A 25,828-nucleotide genomic window follows, 5' to 3' on the forward strand; every position below is an offset into this window, starting at 1 on the left:
TACATTACTCCGTTTCAGGTACACTTTAACCACTTCAGGACCACAGGCTTATAGCCCCCTAGTGACCAGGCCATTTTTCACAACACAGGGCAGTGCAGCTTTGTCAGGTTGCTGCACAGCCCTACTACTAAGCACACAAATTGATCTAACCTCCTTTTATTGTCCTTAAAGGGATACTGTAGGGGGGGGGGTCGGAGGAAAATGAGTTGAAGTTACCCGGGGCTTCTAATGGTCCCCCGCAGGCATCCTGTGCCCGTGCAGCCACTCCCCAATGCTCCGGCCCCGCCTCTGGTTCACTTCTGGAATTTCAGACTTTAAAGTCTGAAAACCACTGCGCCTGCGTTGCCGTGTCCTAACTCCCGCTGATGGCACCAGGAATGTACTGCGCAGGCCCAGTATGGTCTATTATATTCAGGGGTTAAAAAGTCTTCTTATACGCCGGAATATACGGTAGATAAATACTTGATCTACTTATACAACACATGTATTATACTATCCACGTTTTGATTTCAGTGAATGTTATATAGTAAATTACGAGAATTCTGTTCCTGGTGGGGGCCATGTCTTTTGCTCACAGTTAAGGCTAACTCGTAAAATCATTTCTGCCCTTTACTTTTTTTCTTGTCTCCTCCAATCGCTGAGTCGCCTCAGCCGTGCTTGTAAACACAAGTGAGTAGGGGATTAGGTTTCAGATAAGAAGCTGGCAGGCAAATAAAGGGAAGAGGAGGAATAGATTATAGATTAAAAAAAAACCCAGCATGCAATTCTTTGGCACGACTACTAAAGGGCCAGTGTTCCTTAAGTATGTGATCCTCCAAATCATAACAGCAGAAAAAGTTTTGAAAGTTTTGAATGCAGGATTAGCATCTTTATCACTTAATACACTCAGACCAGTTGCTGTTGAAATTTGATTTTTATAGTGACAATACCGCTTTCAGGTATTCGTTTGGAGGTTTCTGATCGCTCCTGCAATCCTGTGTTTTTCTTCAGGCTTTTAGTGCCTGATTTTTCCCTCCCTTCTCCCTCTCCTTCCCACCCCCATCCTGATTTGCTTAGGACAGTGATCCGTCCTCTTCTCCGCCTCTCATAGGCATCAGCCTATGAGAGAGCTTCGATCCCCTGCCACTCTGAGGGACAGCCGAGTGTCCCCTGTACAGCGCTGCACTAGATAGTAGCGCTGTACGAATGTAAACAAAGGGGATTTCTTTCACCTTTCGTTTACTAACGGCCTGCTAGCCGCGATCCCAGCTAGCAGGCTGATCATGTAGCGGAGTTTCGTGAACCGGCAGGGAACGATGCGCATGCGTTCCTTGCTAAATTGCAGCTCCAGGACTTGACGCCACTTGGCGTTAGGAGGTTCTGGGGCTGCCACCGCGTTCACGCCCATTGGCATGACGCAGTCGTTAGGCAATTACACCATTACCATTTGCCTGGCTGTCCTGCTGATTCTCTGCCTCTAAAACATTTAGCCATAGACCCTGAACAAGCATGGAGATCAGGTGCTCTGACTGAAGTGTAGCTGGACTAGTTGCATGCTTATTTCAGGTGTATGCTTCAAGGAGTGATCAGCCAAATTTAAAAAAAATGAGCTTTACTCACCTGGGGCTTTCTCCAGCCCCTTGCAGCCAACTGTCCCACGCCAACCGCTTCGCTCTCCGCCGCCATCCCCGTCTCCGCACATGGTGAAGAGGCAGACCCAGAGGTCGTCCTTACTGCGCTTGCGCGAACCGCCGCTGTCAAAGCCCACGTTGTACGCGGCTTAATGCGCAGGTGCAGAACTACTGCGCCTGCGCAGCAAGCCACGTATAACGTGGGCTTGATTGACAGCGGCAGACGCAGTGAGGATGACCTCGGGGTAAGCCTCCGCACCGTGCTTGGAGACCGGGACGGCGGCGCAGAGCGGAGCGGTCGGCGTGGGACAGTCGGCTGCTAGGGGCTGGAGAAAGCCCCAGGTGAGTAAAGCTCATTTTTTAAAATTTGGCTGATAACTCCTTTAAGACACTACTGCAGCCAAAGAGATCAGCAGTACTGCCAGGCAGCTGGTATTGTTTAAAAGGAAATAAATATGGCTGCCTTTATACATATCCCTCTCATTTCAGGTGTTCAGCACTTTTGGAAAATTACAGCTGGTTACACAGCTCTAAGGAGTGAGGGTGGCCCTTAAATGTGGTGCTTCAACCTACCCCAGTGGTGTAGATGGAGGTTTTACTCACAGATGTTGGACTTACTTGGAAATTTCCATCTGAGAGTTCTTCTCTCCATCCACAGTAAAAGGAGACGCTCCAGTCAGCAATTCATACATGAGAACCCCCAAACTCCACCAGTCCACGGCCTGAAAATGAGAACAAGAACACAGGACTCTTTGTTTAGGTTTCCTGATATGCAGGAGCTTCTGTACATGACAGGTATAAACTCCAAAGAGTCACCAACGCTACGGAGAGGATCATCGGGACACCCCCTGCCATCACTGGACCTCCTCCATACCTCTAGACCATACATGGCAAACTCCGGCCCGCAGGCCAAATCCGGCCCTCAGAGGCATTTCATTTGGCCCCCAAGTGGTTTCCCCACTTTGCATTATATTTTGCCCACTCTAGACCACCAGGGAAGCTATATTTGAGGTAAAGCCTTAGATCACCAGGGAAGCCATATGGGGAGGTAGGAGGGAAGCACTAAACACTAGGAAACTGTGTAGGGGAGGATGGGAGCCTCTAGATACCAGGGAACTATATAGAGGAGGGAGGATCACTAGACACCAGGGTACTGTATAAGGGTTGGAAGGGGGGTATCAGGCACCTGGGAACTTTATAAGGGAAGAAGTTACCCTGTAGACATGGAGGTTGGCCCGCGACTAGGTCCCAGTGTACAATTTCGGCCCCCATTGAATTTGAGTTTGACACCCCTGCTTTAGACCAGTGGTGTCAAACTCAAATACAGAGTGGGCTGAAATTGTACACTGGGACAAACTGGGGCCAACCTCAATGTCTACAGGGCAACGTTCTCCCTTATAAAGTTCCCAGGGGTTTAATGCCCCCCCCCTTCAGCTACTATACAGTCTCCTGGTGTCAATTTGTCCTCACTACCTTATATAGTTCCCTGGTGTCTAGTGCTTTCCCGCTATACAGCTTCATGGTGTTTACTTAGCTCCCCCATATTGCTTCCCTGGTGTTCTAGGGCTTCACCTCTGGTATAACTTCCCTGGTGGTCTAGAGTGGGCCAAACATAATGCAAAGTGGGGAAACCCCTTCAGGGCCAAATCTGATGGCTCCGAGGGCCAGATTTGGCCCGAGGGCCGGAGCTTGACAAGTATGCTCTAGACTGAGGACCAGGGCCAACAGGGTAAAAAACGACCCCTCCCACCTCGGCAGTCACCACTTCAACCTTCTCCCATCAGGCCGGCACTACAGATCCACACCCACCAACAATTCCAGGCACAGGAACGCCAAGCTGTTCTCCTGAACTCAAGACCCCCCTATTCCAAACCCCTAGCCTCCCATATCTGTATTAGGCCTCTTGCACACTGCAAGCGATTCCGATTCCGCTTTTTAATCAGTTTTTACATCCGATTCAGATTCTGATTCGCAGTTTGCTCCCTGCACATTGCAAATCGGAATCTGAATCGGATGTAAAAACTGATTAAAAAGCGGAATCTGAATCGGAATCATTTGCAGTGTGCAAGAGGCCTTACCTGTATCCCTTGCATCACTGTACCAATGCTAATATTGTTAACTCTCTTTCTATGTCTTAAATATTAGACATAATTGTTGGCTTTACAAGTCTGATAAGTTCCAGCAATTGTACAACAAACGAGGAAAATACAGTAAAACCTTGGATAGAGAGTAGCTTTGTTCAAGAGCACTTTGCAGTACCAGCAAAAATGTTTGTGAAATATTGACTTGATATACAAGCAATGTCTTAATATACAAGCACACACACACAAAAAAAAAAAAAAAGCATACATGCGTCACGTCATCACAACTGAGCTGATAGTTCTTCTCCCTTTGGCGCTGCAGGATTTATTTTTTGTATTTATAAAGCGCCAACATATTACCCAGCGCTAGACATTAGTTTAGGTTACAGACAATATTTAGGGGTGACATACGGCAATACGACAATACAGGAATACAAGAAGACCAGATCACGCAGCACAGTATGAGTACCAGGTAATGCTTAGTCAGTCACTGGATGGCAGCATGGAGATTAGGCAAGTTCGGTTCACTCAGATCCATAGGATGGGTGCACAGTAATGAAGGTGCATGATCAGGTAGGACACAAAAGGAGGGGGACCCTGCCCGAAGGCTAGAGGGAGAGGTAGGGACACGAAAGGTAGGGGACCAGAGTTCAGCTGCGAGTTTAGAGAACTAGTGAGGGGTGGTAGGCCAGAGTGAAAAGGTGAGTTTTGAGGGCCTTCTTGAAGATGTTGAAGGAGGGGGCTGCCCTAATGGGTGGAGGTAGGAAGTTTCATAGTGTTGCAGCAGCTCTTGAGAAGTCCTGGAGGCGCGCATGGGACTGTACTTAATCTGAGTGTAGAGACTGTGCAAAGTCACTTTTCCATGAAAACAGTAAAGGTGGCCATACACTGGTCGATGTGCCATTAGATCGACCAGCTGACAGATCCCTATCTGATCGAATCTGATCAGAGAGGGATCGTATGGCTGCCTTTACTGCAAACAGATTGTGAATCGATTTCAGCCTGAAACCGATTCACCATCTGCTGAGCTGCTCCTGCCGCCTGTCCCCCCCCCCCCCCCCCGTATACATTACCTGAGGCTGGCTCCCGGGCATCTTCTCCGCATTGCACGGCTCTGTTCCGGCTCCATCCCGGCGCTTCCTGTGTTACTCCGTGACCAGGAAGTTCAAATAGAGCGCCCTCTATTTGAACTTCCTGGTCACTGCAGTGACACAGGAAGCGCCGGGATGGATGGAGCCGGAACAAAGCCGTGCAGCGCGGAGAAGACGCCCGGGAGCCAGCCTCAGGTAATGTATACTTGATCGGATCGGCCGCCGCTAGCGACGCGCACTTTACCCGCGGGCGATCGAGGGTAATTTCCCGCACGGCGCGATCGACGGACCGATCCGATTTCGGGAGGAAATCGGATCGGCGGCTGCGTTTACCGCAAACGATTGGCAGCAGATTCGATCCCAGGATCGAATCTGCTGTCGAAACGGCCGCGAATCGAGCCAGTGTATGGCCTGCTTTACTGTCATTGGATAAGCTCCTTGTTAAAGACACACACACACCGATAGATGGTAATGATTCTGTTAACTGTTTAAGAAGTTTGGGGAGGCGCCCAGATTCTCTACTAATGGGTCTAAGTATAATTACCGTACAGTAATATAGGAAGAGGTGTCTTACCTCTAGAGTAGACTCACTCGGATAGGATATAAGGAGTCTTTATTATAAAGTAGTTAATTGTAGACAACGCGTTTCACGGGTCTCAGCCCGCTTCCTCAGGTCAATACAAACAAATCACCTTAAACAGGAGTCGTGTGGGGGCACGGGCGTCTTTTAGACCCCAAAAGCCTTTTGGACCCCACATGACTCCTGTTTAAGGTTATTTGTTTGTATTGACCTGAGGAAGCGGGTAGAAGGTTCCACTGTAAATGCTATTTTACATTTCAACTGTAGTGCACCACACATCAATACTATCCACCTACCTACAGACTACAGAGAGGATACCAACCTTATCGTGTCCAGCCTCCCCTCCTCGGACGATCTCCGGCGCCATGTATTCTATGGTCCCGCAAAAGGAATACGTCCTTTCAGTCTGAGGAGAAGAAATCCTTTATTAGTGTCACAGAAGCTAAAAAAAAATATCCAGCAAATTGTCAATCATCAAAGATGACTAAAAAAAAAAAAAAAATAGTATATAAAATATTTTCACACATCAAATCCAAATTATTGTACAGCACATACACTGGAGAAAGCAACCCAGAAACATTTTTCTTTCAAAAGGAGGAACTTATCTTTACTTGTGAGTATTATTAACCTCCCTGGCGGTATGATTATTTCCAGATCTTAGGGTCAGTCTCTAAAATCAGGAAAAAACGATGCCGCCAGAAGCCCCTGCTCTCACTCACCTCCCTGGGCTCCAGCGCGGAAATTTTACCTCCGTCCTCTGGGTGGTGCTGTAACTCTCTGGTGAGATCGAAGACAACGATCTCACCAGAATGATTCAGAGCATTAGAGGACAGGAACGAGAACGGTTATCGACTCCTGGATCCCCTGGGAGGTGAGTAAAAACGCCAGCTGCACGCTATAATCTGCATAGAGCTCCAGGCGGCTAGCCCTAACGTAGGGCGGGAGTACCGCCAGGTAGATTACAGCAAACCTGAACCAAAAACAGTGATAAAATAAACCATTATCAATCCTCCTACTCCTAAATATGACTTTTTCGATGTTGTTTTGTTTTTGTTTTTAGAATTACAGGAGTTTTACTTTGCGTATAAAAGCTCCATTATTCCTCTACTTGTTCTCCCTTCCCCGGTTCCCTTAATCACACCTTGAAAAATCTGACTTTCTTCTAAAGTCAAATTTTCATGAGAGGCAGGCTTGCGGTGATGTTCCTTTAGAGCAGTGGTCCTCAAACTAAGGTCCGCAGGCCGAATGCAGCCCCCTGAGGCTTTTTTACCGGCCCCCCATGCACACAATGTATTACTTATAGATGCGGCCAGTTGCATCTTTAAATATTGGTGGTCCACATATAGAATAGTGCTGGCACCACCCAACAACATGGAAGCCAGGAAGCAGTAATTCTCTGGTTTCTAATCAAATTCCACATCAGGTGACACTGCTGTCCAATTGGACTGCAGGTTGTCACCTGTGTATACTTTACAGTCTGGCCCGCAAAAACTTCTACATCATTTTTTTTTTATGCTCCGGCCCCCCAACAGTCTGAAGTATGTTGAGACGGCCCTCGATCCAAGACATTTGGGGACCCCTGATTTAGAGGGAGTAAATGGGGCGGATAAAACGATGGGAGGGAACATTACAACAAGCAAGCCTGCCTCTTCCTGTCTGAAAATATGACTTTAACCGAAATTACCGGACCGGGGAGAATGAGGAGCGGAACAGACAACATACAGAGGTATGTGGATCCACCATCAACATATCTCAGTGCTTATATTGGTTAGCTTGGTCTCTCCTTTAAAAAAGAGAGCTCTAGATGGGCTAAAGACATAAAAGCGGATCAGGTAGCCACAAAAAAAACGCTGCTCCTGGGGGCCGCCAGGGAGAGAGAGTTGCCCAATGGCAGCTCAGGAAACCCTGCAGGAACACCCCTGGCGGGTGTTTTAATCAGGGAATCCCCTTCTCCCTGTGTTTACATCCGAGATGGCGACAAATAATGTCGCCAACCACGGGGGGCTACAGCGCAGTGAGGAGGGGCAGAGAGAGGCGGTGTGGGGACACAGAGGCATGTCATAAGTGGACATGCCTCTGTGTTCCATCCGCCCCCTCGGGTTCTCTTTAAGGAAGAAAGGCAGCGAACATTGTCCATGCTGGTTGTAGTGCATTTCTCTCTACAATAGGACTTTCCAGACATTGTTATGAAACCTATCTGCTGTCATATACGGTACTCCCTTGCAAAATTGGTTGATGCGTGATGTGTGTGTGTTTGTTCCAGAGTCGCTGGAGCAATGGGCAAGTCTACCAGCAGTGGGACTGATCAGCAACTTGACCACAACCTCTATAACCTTGATCTGAAGCAACTGGGCCACTCTTGTGTAGAAGAGAAGGGATCCTGTACCAGTCATATAGGATTCTGTATTCATGTTCATTGATACAGCAATTCATTGAGATTTTAGCGAGTCCCAACATCCAGACCTCTGGGGCTAGTGTTAGACCCATTTAGATATTGCAGGTGAGAAGGATCCTAGCCTACAGTACTAACTTACCCTAACTTACTGTACCAAATCTCTGAGTACATTACTGAGACTAGGCCTGGCCTGTGGGAGTAGGAGTGAAATTCAGTAACAAACTTATTTATATATAAGCTCAGTACCAAAATCAGATACTTACCTTAAAAGAGGAAAGCCTCAGTATCCTATTGAGGATTCCCTCACTACTCTGTTGTCCCCAGTTACTCTTCCTGAAGCGTGGCCATGCAGTAGCTGCGGGAGCCTGCTTGCACATAACCAGTACCACGGAGCCGGCTTACTGTTGATGCGTGGGCAGGCTCAGATGGCTATTGGGCAGCCATGATGGAGGAACAAGAGCTGCGTGGCCCCGATATGATTAGCGTAAATGCCTTGTTGCTAATCTTCTGAGGGGCAGCGCTCAGCGACGGGGGATATCAGAGCAAAGAGGGAAGCCTCAATAGGATCCTGAGGCTTCCCTTTTTTACGTATATCTAATTTTGTACCCGAGCTTTGGCTCGGGTACTCTTTAAGGTTACAGGTTTGCTTTAAAGGAAACCAAATGTACGGTAAACCAGCCCCCTGTAGACCTTGTAGTCCCCTTGGTGTACTTGCGCTCCGAACCATACAGAAGCTGTGCCCCTCCAAAAACGTCCTCGATCGCACACCCGTGGCCGGGAGCAGTCTGCGTTTCCGCAGTTTGTAAAAGCTGCAACTGCGCCAAATGCTGCTGGCTATGGGAATGCAATTGAGGAGGCGCATGGACGGCCCGTGCAAGCACAGTACCCCGTGACTGACTCAGACGGACAGCTTTCGGAGGGGCACCGGTGCCGAATGGTTCAGTGTAGAACGACCACAAGGGACCTGAAGAACTACAGGGGGCTGGAAGAAGCAGCAGGTAAGTAGCTACATTAGGTTTACTTTAGGTACCCTTTAACCTGTTAATAACAGCCACAATCGCGTTATCTCACTTTAAGATAATGCACTGCTTTTGTCTTCAGCTGGTACACTCCTTGTGCTGTAAATTCTTGCCATTCTTTGATCTCCCTCTCCAAGCAGAAAACATAAAAAAAATGAAAGCAGAAGTCCTCTTTTATTGTCTTGCATTGCCCAATTGTGACAAGTGGCCACAAATACACATTACAGCAGTACTAATTAGAAGCTAGGAACTCTAACAAAGAATAAAAAAGTACCAAAATAAAATGGCCTTGAGCACTTGCAAGCCTCTAAACAAAGTGGCTGCTAAAGGGTTAAAAATACAGAAGTGGCCGGAGTGGTTAACTGCCCCGAGGAGGACAGAAGGGCCTCTTCACTAACCTCATCAGACAGGAACTCCTTACTGAGGCCGAAGTCCGTCAGCACCACGTGGCCGCTGGAATCCAGGAGAATGTTCTCAAGCTTTATATCCCGATAAATTATCCCCAGCTGTAATGGCAAAGCAACATTTTTTCCTTTACTGTCAACTGACACTGGAGGGGGGCCGCATTGCGGAGTGCTACAGGGGGACAGATGGGAGAATCTGCACACAGACAAGAATTCAGCAGATAAACAGCAGTAAATCCTAGCAGAGGCCCGTACCATGTACAGCAAAGCTTATTTATGAGTTGGACCAGGAAACGCTGAGAAATTAGCCAATAAAAAACAGAAATTTCTGGCTATGAGAATACAGGAAAATCCTGGCATGCAGAGGAGATAAACCCGCGAGGAGGATAGACACGGAATATCAGGTTCCCCGGATAACACTGGAAATCATTTACTGACATGGATTTTGCAAAGGGGTTTCAAGAACATTGAAAAATGTCAAAAAAGAAAAAAAGACACATTAACCACAAACTATTATAAGGTCACATTTTATAACCAGATAAATTATGTGCATTGCAGCTTTCTTTTACAAAAAACATTTAAAATTAAATTCAACAACAAAGCAAAGTTTTCTAAGAAGATGCCAACTGCCAGCATACCTGGAGACACTCCGCCTGACACTGATGTCTCCATTATTAATAGCATTTGTAAAGTGCTGCAGAAGACATCAGTGCTATATACACAATCTAATCCAACCACAGTCACAGTCTAATGTTCTAACACAGCGGTGTCCAACTGGCGGCCCGCGGGCTGCATCTGGCACGCCAGGCCTCCTGCTGCAGCCCGCTCTTCTCCCCGAGATTCCTGAATGCAGAGCGCCAGCGGAGCGATCTTATCCCACACTGGGCCCTATCTTAAAGGATGCAGGCATGGCTCGTGCTATGGGTATGGCCTGCTCCCTCATATAGTGCCCGCCAATGCTCTCTCCTCTGTCCCCGCTGGCGCTGCCTCACAGCTCAGACCTCACAGATCGCCGGCGACTGAAGCAAGCAGAGTGCGCATGGTACCCGCCTACACGGAGTACGTCACATGCGGAAGTGACATCATTAGTCACTTCCGCATGTGAAGTTCAGCCGTGCGGGTACCATGCGCACTCTGCTTGCTTCAGTCGCCGGTGATCTGTTAGGTCTGAGCTGTGAGGCAGCGCCAGTGGGGACAGAGGCGAGAGCATTGGCGGGCAGCGCTGATCTGAGGTAACGGGCGGGTTGGAGGCACTGGGCACCTGTCACACCTCAACTGGGGGGACACCTCTCGCTATCTAACTTGGGGGAACATCTGTCACTACCTCAGCTGGGAGGGACACCTGTCACTATCTAACTGGGGTGCACTTGTCACTACCTCATCTGGTGGAGGCACCTGTCACTACCTCAACTGGGGTGGCACCTGTCACTACCTCAACTGGGGAGGCACCTGTCACTACCTCAACTGGGGAGGCACCTGTCACTACCTCAACTGGGGAGGCACCTGTCACTACCTCAACTGGGGAGGCACCTGTCACTACCTCAACTGGGGAGGCACCTGTCACTACCTCAACTGGGGAGGCACCTGTCACTACCTCAACTGGGGAGGCACCTGTCACTACCTCATCTGGTGGAGGCACCTGTCACTACCTCATCTGGTGGAGGCACCTGTCACTACCTCATCTGGTGGAGGCACCTGTCACTACCTCATCTGGTGGAGGCACCTGTCACTACCTCATCTGGTGGAGGCACATGTCACTACCTCATCTGGTGGAGGCACCTGTCACTACCTCATCTGGTGGAGGCACCTGTCACTACCTCATCTGGTGGAGGCACCTGTCACTACCTCATCTGGTGGAGGCACCTGTCACTACCTCATCTGGTGGAGGCACCTGTCACTACCTCATCTGGTGGAGGCACCTGTCACTACCTCATCTGGGGGGGGGGCGGAGCACATGTCACTATGTAACTGGGGGGCACCTGCCATAATATTATTTATTGAGGGGGTTGCTGCCTAATATTTATTGAGGGAGGTTGCTGCCTAATGTTGTTTGAGGCAAAACGCTGCCAGTCTAAATGCATTTTTGTGGAAATCTGCTATCAATTGCATTGCATTTTGTGGGAATCTGCTACCAATTGCATTGCATTTTGTGGGAATCTGCTACCAATTGCATTGCATTTTGTGGGAATCTGCTACCAATTGCATTGCATTTTGTGGGAATCTGCTGCCAATCGAATTTCATTTTGTGGGAATCTCATGCCAATTGCATTGCATTTTGTGGGAATCTGCTGTCATTCGAGTTGCATTTTGTGGGAATCTGCTGCCAATTGCATTGCATTTTGTGGGAATCTGCTGCCAATTGCATTGCATTTTGTGGGAATCTGCTGCCAATCGAATTGCATTTTGTGGGAATCTGCCGTCATTCGATTTGCATTTTGTGGGAATTTGCTGCCAGTGGCATTGCATTTTGTGGGAATCTGCTTCCAATTGAATTGCATTTTGTGGGAATCTGCTGTTGAGATCCCCAGAACATATGAATTGCAGGAGTCTGACAGCCACAGCCATGATTCATACAGGCAAATGCATTGTGGGACTTGTAGCCCCTTAACAGCTGAAGAGCCAAGTTTGCCTATGCCAGAGCCGAATATGTCTTGGCGGTCTCTCTGCCCCCCCGCACAAACTTGGCACAGTTGGTCACTTTGTTTAACATGCAGGCCTTTTTATTAGTATGTATATAAAATAATACTGTCTATTTCTGTAACTGAACAGGTAGGTAAAAGTAAAAATAAACAGACTTCAGGGCCGCAGGGAATTCCCTCGCAGGCCTCTCCGTGATCTCGCCGCAGTAACTTGTCTCGCTGGGACAAGACCTCTGCAGAACAGTTTGTTTTGTTGCGATATAAAACCTACAGAGAGCAACTAGTGTTTGCTAATCAGCAGTGTCTCTGTGGCAAAGGCTGAGCGCAGAATACAGCAGCTCCACCCTAATCTATCTGAAGACTTTTCCGAGGAAAATCAATCAGGTGTACACAGCGTGACTCCACTTTACAGCTCCCAGGAACTCTTATGACAGCGCAGTTCAGAGAAAAAGAGAACCTGTCACATCACTGAGGGGAATACTTCAGCAGGATTCGCAAGAATCCTTAGAGGCTGAACAAAATGTAGTCCAATCTAGTACAGGTCTTTTCCAGGCAACAGCACACACATGCATGCTATGCTGAGGTGGCAGACATACGCAGAAAGCAGAGGGTGTCTGGCCTAACACCCCTGGGGGTACCTTAATGATGTCACAGTGCATTTCCTACACAAACTCCGCTGCAGGAACTGAGGCATGCACAAAAAGCTGTTCAGTCTAAAAAGTCTTTATTATTCCTTTAGAGTAGAGGTGTCGAACGTAAATACAAAGTGGGCCAAAATTGAGCTCTGGGACCAAGTGTCTAATAGCCCTCCTCCATCCTCTATACAGTTCCCTGATGCTTAGTGGTCCTTAATCCCTCCCTCAACTATACAATTTATTTAGTGGTCTTCCCTCCCCTATACAGTTTCCTGGTTTTTAGTGGTCCTCCCTTTCCTATACAGTTCCCTGGTGTCTAGTGCCCCCCTTCCCTCTACTATACAGTCCCTTGGCATCTAGTGCTGCCCCCCGTCCCCATATGTTTTCCCTGGTGATCTAGGGTTAACCCTCAAGCAAAGCTTCTCTGGTGGTCTAGAGTAGGCCAAACATAATGCAAAGGCGTACAAGAGGAATCAGTTCTGGGAGACTTGGGCGCAGGATACAGCCGGTATATGGTTGATCCTGCTTCTGCACAAGTTCTCAGGCCGCCATGGATGGTGGGGAATGAAATAATTTGGCTTCCAGCAATTGCTGGAGGTCGAATTATTGTGTTTTATAAGTAACTTCAGCTCCGTCTTCTGACAGCGCCGAAGTTTCTCCCTGTGCCTGCGATAGCCGTAGTTCCTATTATGGCCTATGGTGGCACCGGCTGCGCCCAAATCTCCTGCGCTGGATTCACTGTGTTCGTAATGCAAAGTGGGGAAACCACCTGAGGGCCAGACCTGATGGCTCCAAGGGCCAGATTTAACCCACGGGCTGGAGTTTGACATGAATGATTTAGACTATTACTATTATAAGCTATATGTTGTATGTATATTTATGTGTATGCTTTTTATCAAGATCTGGTTAAACTCTGCTATTTATTATGGCTTTTTTTTATATATCTTTTGGGCAAATGTTGAAGTTACTGCTGTGTATCTGGGCCACCTCCAACATGGCGGCCCATCAGTACTGAGGACCAGGCATGCCTCTTCCAAGATGGCGGCCTGACTCCTCTTTAAAAGGGTAAGTCCTTGCAGGCTCCGCCCACTGATGATGCACTTCCTCTCTCTAATTGATGTCACATCCTGCATACTATTTAGCATGCTCAGACACTCTCTGCCATTGCAGAGGCGCTGAGTGTCGTTTGTTTTGCTAGATGGTAAGTCCTGGTGGGTTTATCCACTTACATCTTGTATTTACTGCTGCCATCCATATCTTCTAACCCCATACTGGTTTTGCTGCCACTGTTTCGCTGGTTTTGCTGCTATTCACACTCTTTTTACTATCTTTGACCTACAGTCACCTCTGATGCTACTTGCTCTGTAACTTGCACGTCCCATGGCCACAATAGATAAACCCCTTCCTTTTCTTTTTCCCCCCTCTTCCCCCCCCCCCTACTCCCTCCTCCTGACACACACCCTTCCCTTGGTCTCCCCCCCTCCCCTCCCTCTCTCTCTACCAAATTCTTTAACCCCCCCCCCCCACCAACACAGCCCACCAACATAACAATTCTATAATACAAAATACTGTACCTTTACTGTCAATGTACTATATTATTTTGCACATATTTGGCACTTAACAATGATTGAAGTTTTAAATGTAGGATGTATTATAGCAGAAACAATATACCCTCTGATCTCTGTCATTTGCAGCTGTAACTCCTTTTTCTATTCCCTGAGGAAGCGGGCGCTGACCCATGAAACGCGTTGCTTTGTTTTATCTGGAGTTCGTTAATAAATAGACTGAATGTACAGTCGTGTTGTGTCTGCTTGGAAGGGGTAAGTCCACCACTGCCTCCTCTAATTACCAAGTTTTGGCTTTTAAGCTCCTTTAAAACCCCTTTTATCCTTTTGGCGTCTCTGTTCTCTCTTATATAATGAATGATTTAGAGATATTCCATGAGCTGGATAAATGAGAACCTTCACAGAAGCATTTCAGGAATAGGCAAATATGTGTTTCCAGGAATAGGTGACCAACCTTGTGCAGGTGTTCCAGGGCCAGGACGATCTCCCCAATATACAGCCGTACTTCCTTCTCTGTGAACTTCTCTCGCTGGGATAAGTGGGTAAAGAGTTCTCCTCCATTAATGTAATCTGCAGGAAGAATGTACGAAAATATGGAGACTAGACACTTAAGGACTTAAAGAGAAACTCCGACCAAGAATTGAACTTTATCCCAATCAGTAGCTGATACCCCTTTTACATGAGACATCTATTCCTTTTCACAGACAGACCATCATGGGGCGCTGTATGACTGATATTGTGGTGAAACCCCTCCCACAAGAAACTCTGAGGACCATGGTACTCCTGGCAGTTTCCTGTCTGTGAACCTTGTTGCATTGTGGGAAATAGCTGTTTACAGCTGTTTCAACTGCCAAAAAAGCATGCAGCAGCAACATCTCCTGCCAGCAGTAAAAATGTCACCATGTAATACATGTCAGAATGTAAATCAGGGATTTAAAAGTTTTTACAATGGGCAAACACTGACTAAATCATTTATACATAATTATTGTAAAAATGAAGCATTTTTTTTATTACATTAATTTCACTGGAGTTCCTCTTTAACCTGCCAGATCCCCTCCCAACAACACCAGTTCTGTCTGGAGGAACAGGACAAGATCACAGCAACATAATGTAAATGGCAATTTTACCCTAAACATGCCCACTAATGATGTTTAACTATTAACTGTCTTATTTTCCTGAGTAGTTTAATTAGTTTTTACCTTTTCTCTGCTCCATTTCCTCGCTTCTCTCACCTTACTGAATGTCTGTCTGTTGGTTACCAGCAGCTCCAGGCTGGAGATATAGAAACCTCTCACTTGATTTACCACATGGGCTAATAATCATTGTGAATTCACGTTAATGAGTTATTTGCCGCACAAATCACGAATTTTAGTTTTTCATGTTGTAAAAGCCTCAGTGAATTGAAGCCATAGCCTCCTAAACACTGAAAAAATAAAGAACACAGACACAGCACTAAAAGAGCTACAGTGTCATTAACCTTTCTTACTGTATCCAACATTAGCTGTTTTTTTTAAGTGGACCTAAACTCTTGCACAGGACAGAAGGAAAACAGAGAAATGCACCCTGTATGTATTTAGAGAGTTTAGCCTGTCTAATTCCCCCTCACCTGTGACTAATCACAACTGTTTTTTTTTATCTCTCAGCTGTGTCAGCGCAGGAATCTCCTCTGCCATGGAAGAGCAGCTAATTTGCAATCACAGGATGTTAACCCTATGTCTGCCTCCATGAAAGCAGGAAGTAGACACGCTGCAGATTTATTGCAGGATTTGCATCAGCTGTAACAAAGAAATGTTTTTCTGTAAAGGTTATTATGCTGTTGTGTATCTTTTAGAGCAGAGAAGTTCTGAGTTCAGGTCCGCTTTAAAGAGGAACTCCAGTGAAAATAATGTAATAAAAAAATGCTTCATGTTTACAATAATTATGTATAAATGATTTAGTCAGTGTTTGCCTGTTGTAAAAGCTTTCCTCTCCCTGATTTACATTCTGACATTTATCACATGGTGACATTTTTACTGCTGGCAGGTGATGTCAATGGAAGTAGCTGCTGCTTGCTTTTTTGGCAGTTGGAAACAGCTGTAAACAGCTATTTCCCCACAATGCACCGAAGTTCACAGACAGGAAACTGCCAGGAGTACCATGGTCATCACAGTTTCCTGTGAGAGGGGTTTCACCACAATATCAGCCATACAGAGCGCCCTAATGATCCACTTGTGAAAAGGAATAGATTTTTCGTGGAAAAGGGTGCATCAGCTACTGACTGGGATGAAGTTCAATTCTTGGTCACGGTTTCTCTTTAATTGCATTTTACATAACACAGAGATATAACACTTTCTTGCTAATATTTTAGTGTTCAGACACTGGATAAATAAGCGATTTGGAAGCTGGGTGTAAGCGAGGTGACGGGCACTCCGCTCGTAGCTCGGATCAGCAGATGAGGCGATGAAGCCATCGGCTGGCAGGTATTCAGGTGTAAGCTGCGTGTAAACTCTGCACTGTGGACGTCTTCCAAGCTGCTCAGAGCAATCCAGAACACTGGGGAGATTTGCTGCATCGTGAAATCCCTCTGGCACGCTACAACGGCCTTCCCTAACCACAATGACTTAAAGAGGGAGACCTCTAGGCAGGGTCACTGGATTAGGAATTAAACAAGATCAGCGTTCACATTTGTGCCTTTTTGAACTCCGTCAAATGCAGCAGATTTTCTAATGCTAAAAGAGTCTGTTATTTCACTGTGTCAGCTACAACTCTAACTTTAAAATGCAGACACATCTCTTGACTTATGCCGACCGTCAAGGATGAGGACCCGATCCCCTAGGTCGACATCACCAGCCGGCCTGTACAGACGCGTGTCAGCTATGTAGCCGACAACGTGTTCTGTTGCTAAGCGGGAGGGAGACAAAGGGACGACAGAGTGGCATGTGACGTCACGCAGTAGGCGGGGGAGCAATGCAGACCAGACGATCGGTTGTCGCGGGGATGAGTTGGTCCACCAGGTAGATTGCTCGTGGTTTGGGGGTCGGCAGCCGCTACATACATGCCTGACTACTGGCTGAGGTGGTCGTTATCGGGTGCCTTAGTCAGACATGTTTAGGGGCCTCAAAGCACACCTGAAGTGAGAAGAATATGGAGGCTGACATATTTATTTCCTTTTAAACAATACCAGTTGCCTGGCTGTCATGCTGATCCTCTGCTCTAATACTTAACAAGCATGCAAATCAGATGTTTGCACACTTGTTTCAGGTGTGCTATTCAGACACCACTGCAGCCAAAGAGATCAGCAGGGCTGCCAGGCAACAGGCATTGTTTAAAAGGAAATACATATGACAGTCTTCATATTCCTCTCCTATGTCGGACTACAGGGGTTGGACAAAATAATGGAAACAACTTGAAATTCAACAAAATATATTTTAATATGGTGTATGTCCACCTTTTGCAGCAATTATAGCCTCAATTCTCCAAGGTATGGATTCATACAAATTGTGAATTGTTTACTAAAGTAATTTTAGCCCATTCTTCAGTTAAAACACCCTTCAGTTCTTTTATAGACGATGGTGGCGGAAATCAACTTCTTACTTGAATCTCTAAAAACGACCAGTTTGGGGATTGTGGTGGCCAGATGAGATGCTCGACTTCATTAGAATGTTCTTTGTGCCATTCTTTAACAATTCTAGCTGTGTGGATTGGGGCATTATCATCTTGAAAGATGGCATTCCCCTCCAGACACAGTTCATGAACCATAGGATGAACTTGGTCGCCCAAAATTCTTAAATAGTCTCGGCTGTTAATTCTTCCATTAAGGGCAATCATTGGCCCGGCGGATTTCCAAGAAATAGCACCCCAGATCATCACAGAACCCCCGCCATGTTTTATGGTTGGGAGAAGGCAGTCTAGATGAAATGCTTCTTTCGGCTGTCTCCAAACGTACACTCGGCCTGAGGTCGGAAATAAGGTAAACGATTCATCAGAGAAAATCACATTTTTCCACTGCTCGAGGGACCAATTCTGGTGGTTTCTACACCACTCTAAACAGGGGTGCATCTGGGTGAGATAGCGCCTAAGGCAAACACTGAATTTGCGCCCCCATCAGACCACCTTGTCCCATAATAACAGCTTCTTTTCTTGCAATGATACAAGTATAGTGTAGGCTGCTAGAGTTAACCCCCAAGTAAAAGTAACCAGAGGTAGCACCTTAGTGAAGGTAGCCAGAAGTAGTTTACCCAGTATAAGTAGACCCATATTTACTTGGCCCTACCAGTATATGTAGTTAGAGATGTCTCCCCAGTATAAGTAGCCTTCTTTAGCATAAGTGGTAAGAGGTATCCCCCCAGTATAAGTAGTCCCTCAGTATAGGTAATGAGAAGTTCCCCTCAGTATAAACAGACCCCCCCAGTATAGATTTGGCAGGTGTCCCCCCGTATAAATACCCCCCCCCCCCCCCCCCAGTATAGGTAGTGAGAGATGTCCTCCAGTATAAGAGCAGGCACAAATGCCTGAGAGGCATCCTTCAGTATGGTGGTGGAGCATGAGGGAGTAAAGGGCAGTTATGGCGCCCATGGTGCTGAGGCGCCCATGGCACAATCCATGCCTGCACCCCTCTAGATACGCCTCTGACTCTAAACGCTTTGAAACATTTGTTTTTGAGAGCAGAGGTTTTCTAATTGCAGTTCTTCCGTGGAATCCTGATTTGTGCAGCTCCCGACGAACAGTTTATGTGGAAACTGGGTTCTGTAGGTGTTCATTCAGCTCTGCAGTGATTTTAGGAGTCGTGGTCTTGCGAGCTTTTCTAACAATTCAGTTTAGAGTCCGACGCTTTCTCAGACAACTTCGACTTTCGGCCACAACTGTGCTTTGCTGAGGACGTTTTTCCTTCTCTTTCAAAGGCAGTCATTACTTTTGAGGCAGTACCTCTTGAAATGCCAAGCATTCGGGCAGTTTCTGTTACAGTAGCGCCTGCCATACGAGCACCAACAATTTGGCCTATTTGAAAGTCTGAGAGATCTGCCATGTTTATAATTTATAACCAATTTTTGTTTAAATATCTGTAAAGAACAATTATTTTAATTAAACATATCAAATAACAAAAATAATACACACAAAAAAAATTAACATGTCAAGTTTTGATTGCTTAAAACATGTTCAAAGATTATGATGCCAAAATGTTAGGTGTTTCCATTATTTTTCCATTATTCTGACATTGGCCTTTTCCAGCATAGGTCCAATGACGGGAATACGGTTAACGGTTAACCGCAAAGCAAACGAGGTAGGGACTGTAGGTTCGTTCATAACCTGAATCCGTTCTGAAGTCGGAATGCTGTGCCATTTCTGTCCCCTTTGCCTCCTATGTGCCTCACTGTCTCCCTCTGTGCACGTTCCCCCTCCCCCCCGAAGCTTGTTTTGCCCCTCCCTGTGCCCCTGTTTGTCTCAACCCCCCTGTGTCTCCATTTGTCCCCCCCCCTTAATGCCTCCATTTATCCCACCCTTCATGCCTCTCTTTGTCCCTCCTCTGTGCCTCCGTTTGTCCCCCCTTAGTACCAGTTTGCCCCCTGTGTTTGCCCCCCCCATGTGCCTCCATTCCCCCCTGCCCCTCTGAGAGCAGAGCTGGAGTCACCTTCCAGCACGAGTCCAACGCTGTCCATCCAGCCACTCCACCTCCTGCTCTCTCTAGATGTACACCATTGTTTTGCTTCCCGTGTCATGTGACATACAATAGTATGCTATAAAACCCCTGTGTCGCTGCGTCCAGCGTTTGTCCCTGTGTCCGTTATTTGCTATTGCGCATGTGCGCAGTAACGGACACCTGGACAGGACCAGGGAGCGAGATGGGTGGGCGGTTGCGTGTGTGCGTGCGTATGCGCACTGACTGGCGGCGGCCGCCAGTCGGCAGAAAAACAGACCTAGAGCCCGTTTTTAAACGGGTTTTAGGTCCACTAGTACAAAAATAAATCAGTACATTGAAAAGTGACAGAACAGAGATCAAGAAATGATTTATGGTTTGTTTATGTTCCAGTACTCATAAAGTGTGTTACCCATACAGTTCTCACATATGCCAATACTGATGTTCCTTAAAAGTCCTGTTCTTCTGATCCTCCACTCAGGACTTTTAAGGAACATCAATAATGGCATATGTGAGAACTGTATGGGTAGCGCACTTTATGAGAACTGTGACTCTATATGGAACGTGCATGTAGCGTTATAAGAGAGGTGCAGCAGGCCTTAATGTGAGGGGGATTGGGGTATTAGAAGGGGAGCGCAATTGATAACTTTTTACTTTTCAGTTTGTTTACGTTGTTTGACTCACAATGAGTCTACAGGTTACAATCTTTACTGTACTATTGGAAGAAAAGAAATAATCTGTAGCCCCCCCCCCTTTCTGATGATCTATTTGAGAAAATGAAAAGATTTCTCATGGGAAAGGGGGTATCAGCTACTGATTGGGATGAAGTTCAATCCTGGCCCTGGGTTACAGTTACTCTAACTTATTTTAGGTAGATCTGTAAACTTCAGAAAAATTTGTTATAGAGGACCACACTTTCCAAAATTGAAGAAATAACTAGGTACTACTAATTAAGGTAAATTTGGGCCCACTAACGCAGTTTTATCTGCTTCATCTGTAACATTGATGTGCAACTGAAAAGCAGGCATAACTGCGTCAGTGGGCTCAGGCCCTAAGAGCAGGGTCTGAGTGGCTTTGCTGTACTTATTTGGCTTACCATAGTTTTTTGGGTCAGACATTAAAGGGGGTTGGGGCACAGAACCAGGAAATCCTTTGTGCCTGCAGTGGGCCCTTCAGTCTGACCATCCATGTGTCCATCAACACACATAAACAGGCATGGTTAACGATGCTAAAAATTCTGAGTTGACACACATTTTAAGCCAAATTTGCACACATTTATGCAGTCAAATGCTGCTGTTACTACATTTGACTGGTCCAACTCCAAACTGCTCGCATTTCCATTAAATTAGCATGGCATTTGCATCAACTCCAAATCATTAGTATCTCATTGACCATCACCACACATAAGCACACACACACACACACACACACACACACACACACACACACACACACACACACACACAAGCCGCATGGTGAATGACAGAGTATTTCTTACCTAGAATGAGATGAAGTTTTGTGTCCGTCTGGAAGGCGTAATGAAGAGTTACGAGGAAGGGCGATTGCCTGATGTGTTCCAGCACCTGGCGTTCTGTCCGCGTGTGTTCTGCCGTCTTGGCTTTCTGGATGATAGTCGCCTTCTTCAACACCTTCATGGCGTACAGCTTGCCGGCGTCATGGCCGCTGATCTTCCGCACCAGGAACACTTTGCCGTAGGCTGCATGGAGGAGAACATAATGTGAGTGGTCAGGGCCACGCGTGGCTACACAACACCTGCAGATAGATAGGCTTTCACAGGAGGCTACTAAGTGCTTGTACATGCTCTAATCATATCTTTGCGGTCTACCAAAAACCAGGCTGGCACCTCTCCAGTCCCTACTGAACTCTGCTGCCTGCCTCACCCACCTCTCCTCCCACTCCTCTGATGCTGCCTCTCTCTGCCAATCCCTACTCTCTGCTGCCCACATCTACCTCTCCTCCCCACAAAGGTAAAAATCTCTGGCTGGGCTACTGATCCTGTGATTGTACAGATTAGATACAGCTTGGCAAGATGCATGCTATGTGGTTTACATCAACAGAGGCTTCAGGCAGCCACACTCTTTGCCAAGACAAATAACATTTATATGCTTTTCTCCTGGTGGACTCAAAGCGCCAGAGCTGCATCCACTAGGACACGCTCTATAGGCAGTAGCAGTGTTAGGGAGACTTGCCTAAGGTCTCCTACTGAATAGGTGATGGCTTACTGAACAGGTAGAGCCGAAATTCGAACCCTGGTCTCCAGTGTCAGAGGCAGAGCCCTTAATCATCCCCACAGGAGCCATTGCCCATTGGTAGCTCTGCAAATGAAGAAGCCAGATTCTTAGAAAATGTGCATCTATGTCTGCCACCTACGTGATGACTGACCACAGACACCAAACTGACAGGTTGAAAACTTAAAGCACAACTGAAGTGTGAGGGATATGGTGGCTGCCATATTTATTTCCTTTTAACCCTTTTGGGACCGGCTGCCTAACCCCCCTTAAGGACCAGGCGATTTTGCATGGGGGGGGGGGGCACGTTTGGGGAGGGGTCAGGCCGGATCCCCACTGTGGCTAGCTGGGCATTGTGTCCCGTGTTGCCAGGTGTGTCCCCTGTATGCAGCAGCCTTTATTACCCTTCCAGGCTGCATTGATGAGCAGCTGTGGACCCCTCCGCTCTGGCCGTCATCCCCGCTCGTACTGACGTTAAGTTCCGGGTCGCAGCTTGATGGCGTCATCAAGCCGGGACCCGACACTTACGTCAGAGCGATGCCGGCCAAAGTGGAGGGGAGCACCGATTGCCAGGGAAACAGCAGGAAGGTGAGAGGATCCTCTTCTTCCGCCCTAACCCCCCCCCCGCTGCATCCGCCAGCGATCAAGGTGATCACGTGATCAGAAGCCATACGCAATGGCTACTGATCACTGAGGGGAGATGTCAGCTGTCATATGACAGTTTAATCTCTCCTCTTGGGTGCGCACAATCGCGTCGGGAGTGGAAACGGCAGGTGGCGTAAAGCCTGCGCTGCATGAGCCTAGGGCAGTCACAAGTGCAGCATAGGATTTACATGTGGTGGTCCCGAAAGGGTTAAACAATACCAATTGCATGGCAGCCCTGCTGTTCTATTTGGCTGCAGTAGTGTCTAAATCACACCAGAAACAAGCATGCAGCTAATCCAGTCACACTTCAGTCAGAAACATCTGATCTGTATTCTTGTTCAGGGTCTATGGATAAAAGTATTATGCTGGGCACACACAATGCAATTTTGCATAGTTGCATCATGTGTACATGTCCAATGTGCACACAATCAATAAAGCAATCGATTTTCCAATTATAAATCGGCAAAATAGATCACTTTATCGTTCAGGAGCCGATTGGACATGTTGGAAATAATCGCCCAATTCCCATGAATCGGGCGGGAAATTGCATCGTGTGTATTCGGCATTAGGGGCAGAGGCTCCACAGGGCTGCCAGGCAACTGATATTGCTTCAGATAAAATAAATAGGGCAGGCTCTATATACCTCTCACTTCAGTGGTCCTTTAAGTGATTTTTGGCATGGAGGGAGGAAGAATTGGAGTTACATGAATAAAGGCATGGAACGCAACTCCGTGACTCTCTGTGATCGTAATGGTGCTTAACTTTTGTGCACGGCATTATCCAGGATTCTGGAAAACCCGGATTCGAACAATAACACTAACAGCTATCTTCCCGCCTTTGCAACTTTGTGCTAGCCACTAGATATCCAGAGCTTCGCTGTCTTTTCGTTCCTGGCAGCCATCTTCCCATCTCCTGTTTAGCTTTGTACTCACTGATAGAGGTCAGTAGCAAGGGAAATGGGAAGATAGCTGCCAGGAACGAGAAGACAGTGAAGCCCTGGACCTCTAGTGGCGAGTATAGAGCTGCACAGGAGACGTGAAGATGATCGCCTGGAACGAGAAGACAGTGAAGCCCTGGACCTCTAGCAGCAAGTACAGAGCTGTACCAGAGACGGGAAGATGGCCGCCTGGAATGAGAAGACAGTGAAGCCCTGGACCTCTAGCAGTGAGTACACCGCTGCACGCGACAGGAAGATGGCCGCCTGGAATGAGAAGACAGTGAAGCCCTGGACCTCTAGCGGCGAGTACAGAGCTGCACAGGAGACTGGAAGATGGCTGCTTGGAACGAGAAGACAGTGAAGCCCTGGACCTCTAGCAGCAAGTACAGAGCTGTACGAGAGACGGGAAGATGGCTGCATGGAATGAGAAGACAGTGAAGCCCTGGACCTCTAGCAGCAAGTACAGAGCTGCACAGGAGACGGGAAGATGGCTGCATGGAATAAGAAGACAGTGAAGCCCTGGACCTCTAGCGGTGAGTACAGAGCTGCACAGGAGACGGGAAGATGGCCATCTGGAATGAGAAGACAGTGAAGGCCTGGACCTCTAGCGGACAGTACAGAACTACATGGGAGACAGGAAGATGGCTGCCTGGAATGAGAAGACAGTGAAGCCCTGGACCTCTAGCAGCAAGTACAGAACTGTACGAGAGACGGGAAGATGGCCGCCTGGAATGAGAAGACAGTGAAGCCCTGGACCTCTAGCGGTGAGTACACAGCTGCACGCGACAGGAAGATGGCCGCCTGGAATGAGAAGACAGTGAAGCCCTGGACCTCTAGCGACGAGTACAGAGCAGCACAGGAGACGGGAAGATGGCTGCATGGAATGAGAAGACAGTGAAGCCCTGGACCTCTAGCGGTGAGTACAGTGCTGCACAGGAGACGGGAAGATGGCTGCTTGGAACGAGAAGACAGTGAAGCCCTGGACCTCTAGCAGCAAGTACAAAGCTGCACAGGAGACGGGAAGATGGCCATCTGGAATGAGAAGACAGTGAAGGCCTGGACCTCTAGCGGAGAGTACAGAACTACACGGGAGACAGGAAGATGGCTGCCTGGAATGAGAAGACAGTGAAGCCCTGGAACTCTAGCAGCAAGTACAGAGCTGTACGAGAGACGGGAAGATGGCCGCCTGGAATGAGGAGACAGTGAAGCCCTGGACCTCTAGCGGCGAGTACAGAGCTGTACGAGAGACGGGAAGATGGCCGCCTGGAATGAGAAGACAGTGAAGCCCTGGACCTCTAGCGGCGAGTACAGAGCTGCACAGGAGACGGGAAGATGGCTGCATGGAATGAGAAGACAGTGAAGCCCTGGACCTCTAGCGGCGAGTACAGAGCTGCACAGGAGACGGGAAGATGGCTGCATGGAATGAGAAGACAGTGAAGCCCTGGACCTCTAGCGGTGAGTACACAGCTGCACGCGACAGGAAGATGGCCGCCTGGAATGAGAAGACAGTGAAGCCCTGGACCTCTAGCGGCGAGTACAGAGCTGCACAGGAGACGGGAAGATGGCTGCATGGAATGAGAAGACAGTGAAGCCCTGGACCTCTAGTGGCGAGTACAGAGCTGCACAGGAGACGGGAAGATAGCTGCATGGAATGAGAAGACAGTGAAGCCCTGGACCTCTAGCGGTGAGTACACAGCTGCACGCGACAGGAAGATGGCTGCCTGGAATGAGAAGACAGTGAAGCCCTGGACCTCTAGCGGCGAGTACAGAGCTGCACAGGAGACGGGAAGATGGCCGCTTGGAACGAGAAGACAGTGAAGCCCTGGACCTCTAGCAGCAAGTACAGAGCTGCACAGGAGACGGGAAGATGGCTGCATGGAATGAGAAGACAGTGAAGCCCTGGACCTCTAGCGGCGAGTACAAAGCTGCACAGGAGACGGGAAGATGGCCATCTGGAATGAGAAGACAGTGAAGGCCTGGACCTCTAGCGGACAGTACAGAACTACACAGGAGACAGGAAGATGGCTGCCTGGAATGAGAAGACAGTGAAGCCCTGGACCTCTAGCAGCAAGTACAGAACTGTACGAGAGACGGGAAGATGGCCGCCTGGAATGAGAAGACAGTGAAGCCCTGGACCTCTAGCAGTATGTACACAGCTGCACGCGACAGGAAGATGGCCGCCTGGAATGAGAAGACAGTGAAGCCCTGGACCTCTAGCGACGAGTACAGAGCAGCACAGGAGACGGGAAGATGGCTGCATGGAATGAGAAGACAGTGAAGCCCTGGACCTCTAGCGGTGAGTACAGTGCTGCACAGGAGACGGGAAGATGGCTGCTTGGAACGAGAAGACAGTGAAGCCCTGGA

The 25,828-nt window shown here is 47.8% G+C and overlaps 1 protein-coding gene across 1 annotated transcript in view; it reads right to left on the minus strand.

The window, feature by feature from the left end:
• Window positions 1–25,828, minus strand: part of RPS6KA5 (ribosomal protein S6 kinase A5) — a 128,096-nt gene that overhangs the window by 31,563 nt on the left and 70,705 nt on the right. The window contains exons 3-7 of the mRNA XM_068252255.1: window positions 21,132–21,350; window positions 14,474–14,589; window positions 9,175–9,282; window positions 5,685–5,768; window positions 2,229–2,332 (exon numbers count right to left, since the gene is read on the minus strand). Of these exons, the coding sequence (XP_068108356.1) occupies window positions 2,229–2,332; window positions 5,685–5,768; window positions 9,175–9,282; window positions 14,474–14,589; window positions 21,132–21,350 (631 nt within the window). The remainder of the gene's footprint in view (window positions 1–2,228; window positions 2,333–5,684; window positions 5,769–9,174; window positions 9,283–14,473; window positions 14,590–21,131; window positions 21,351–25,828) is intronic.

This window comes from Hyperolius riggenbachi, chromosome 9, assembly GCF_040937935.1.
Source record: "Hyperolius riggenbachi isolate aHypRig1 chromosome 9, aHypRig1.pri, whole genome shotgun sequence".
Lineage (NCBI taxonomy): Eukaryota > Metazoa > Chordata > Amphibia > Anura > Hyperoliidae > Hyperolius > Hyperolius riggenbachi.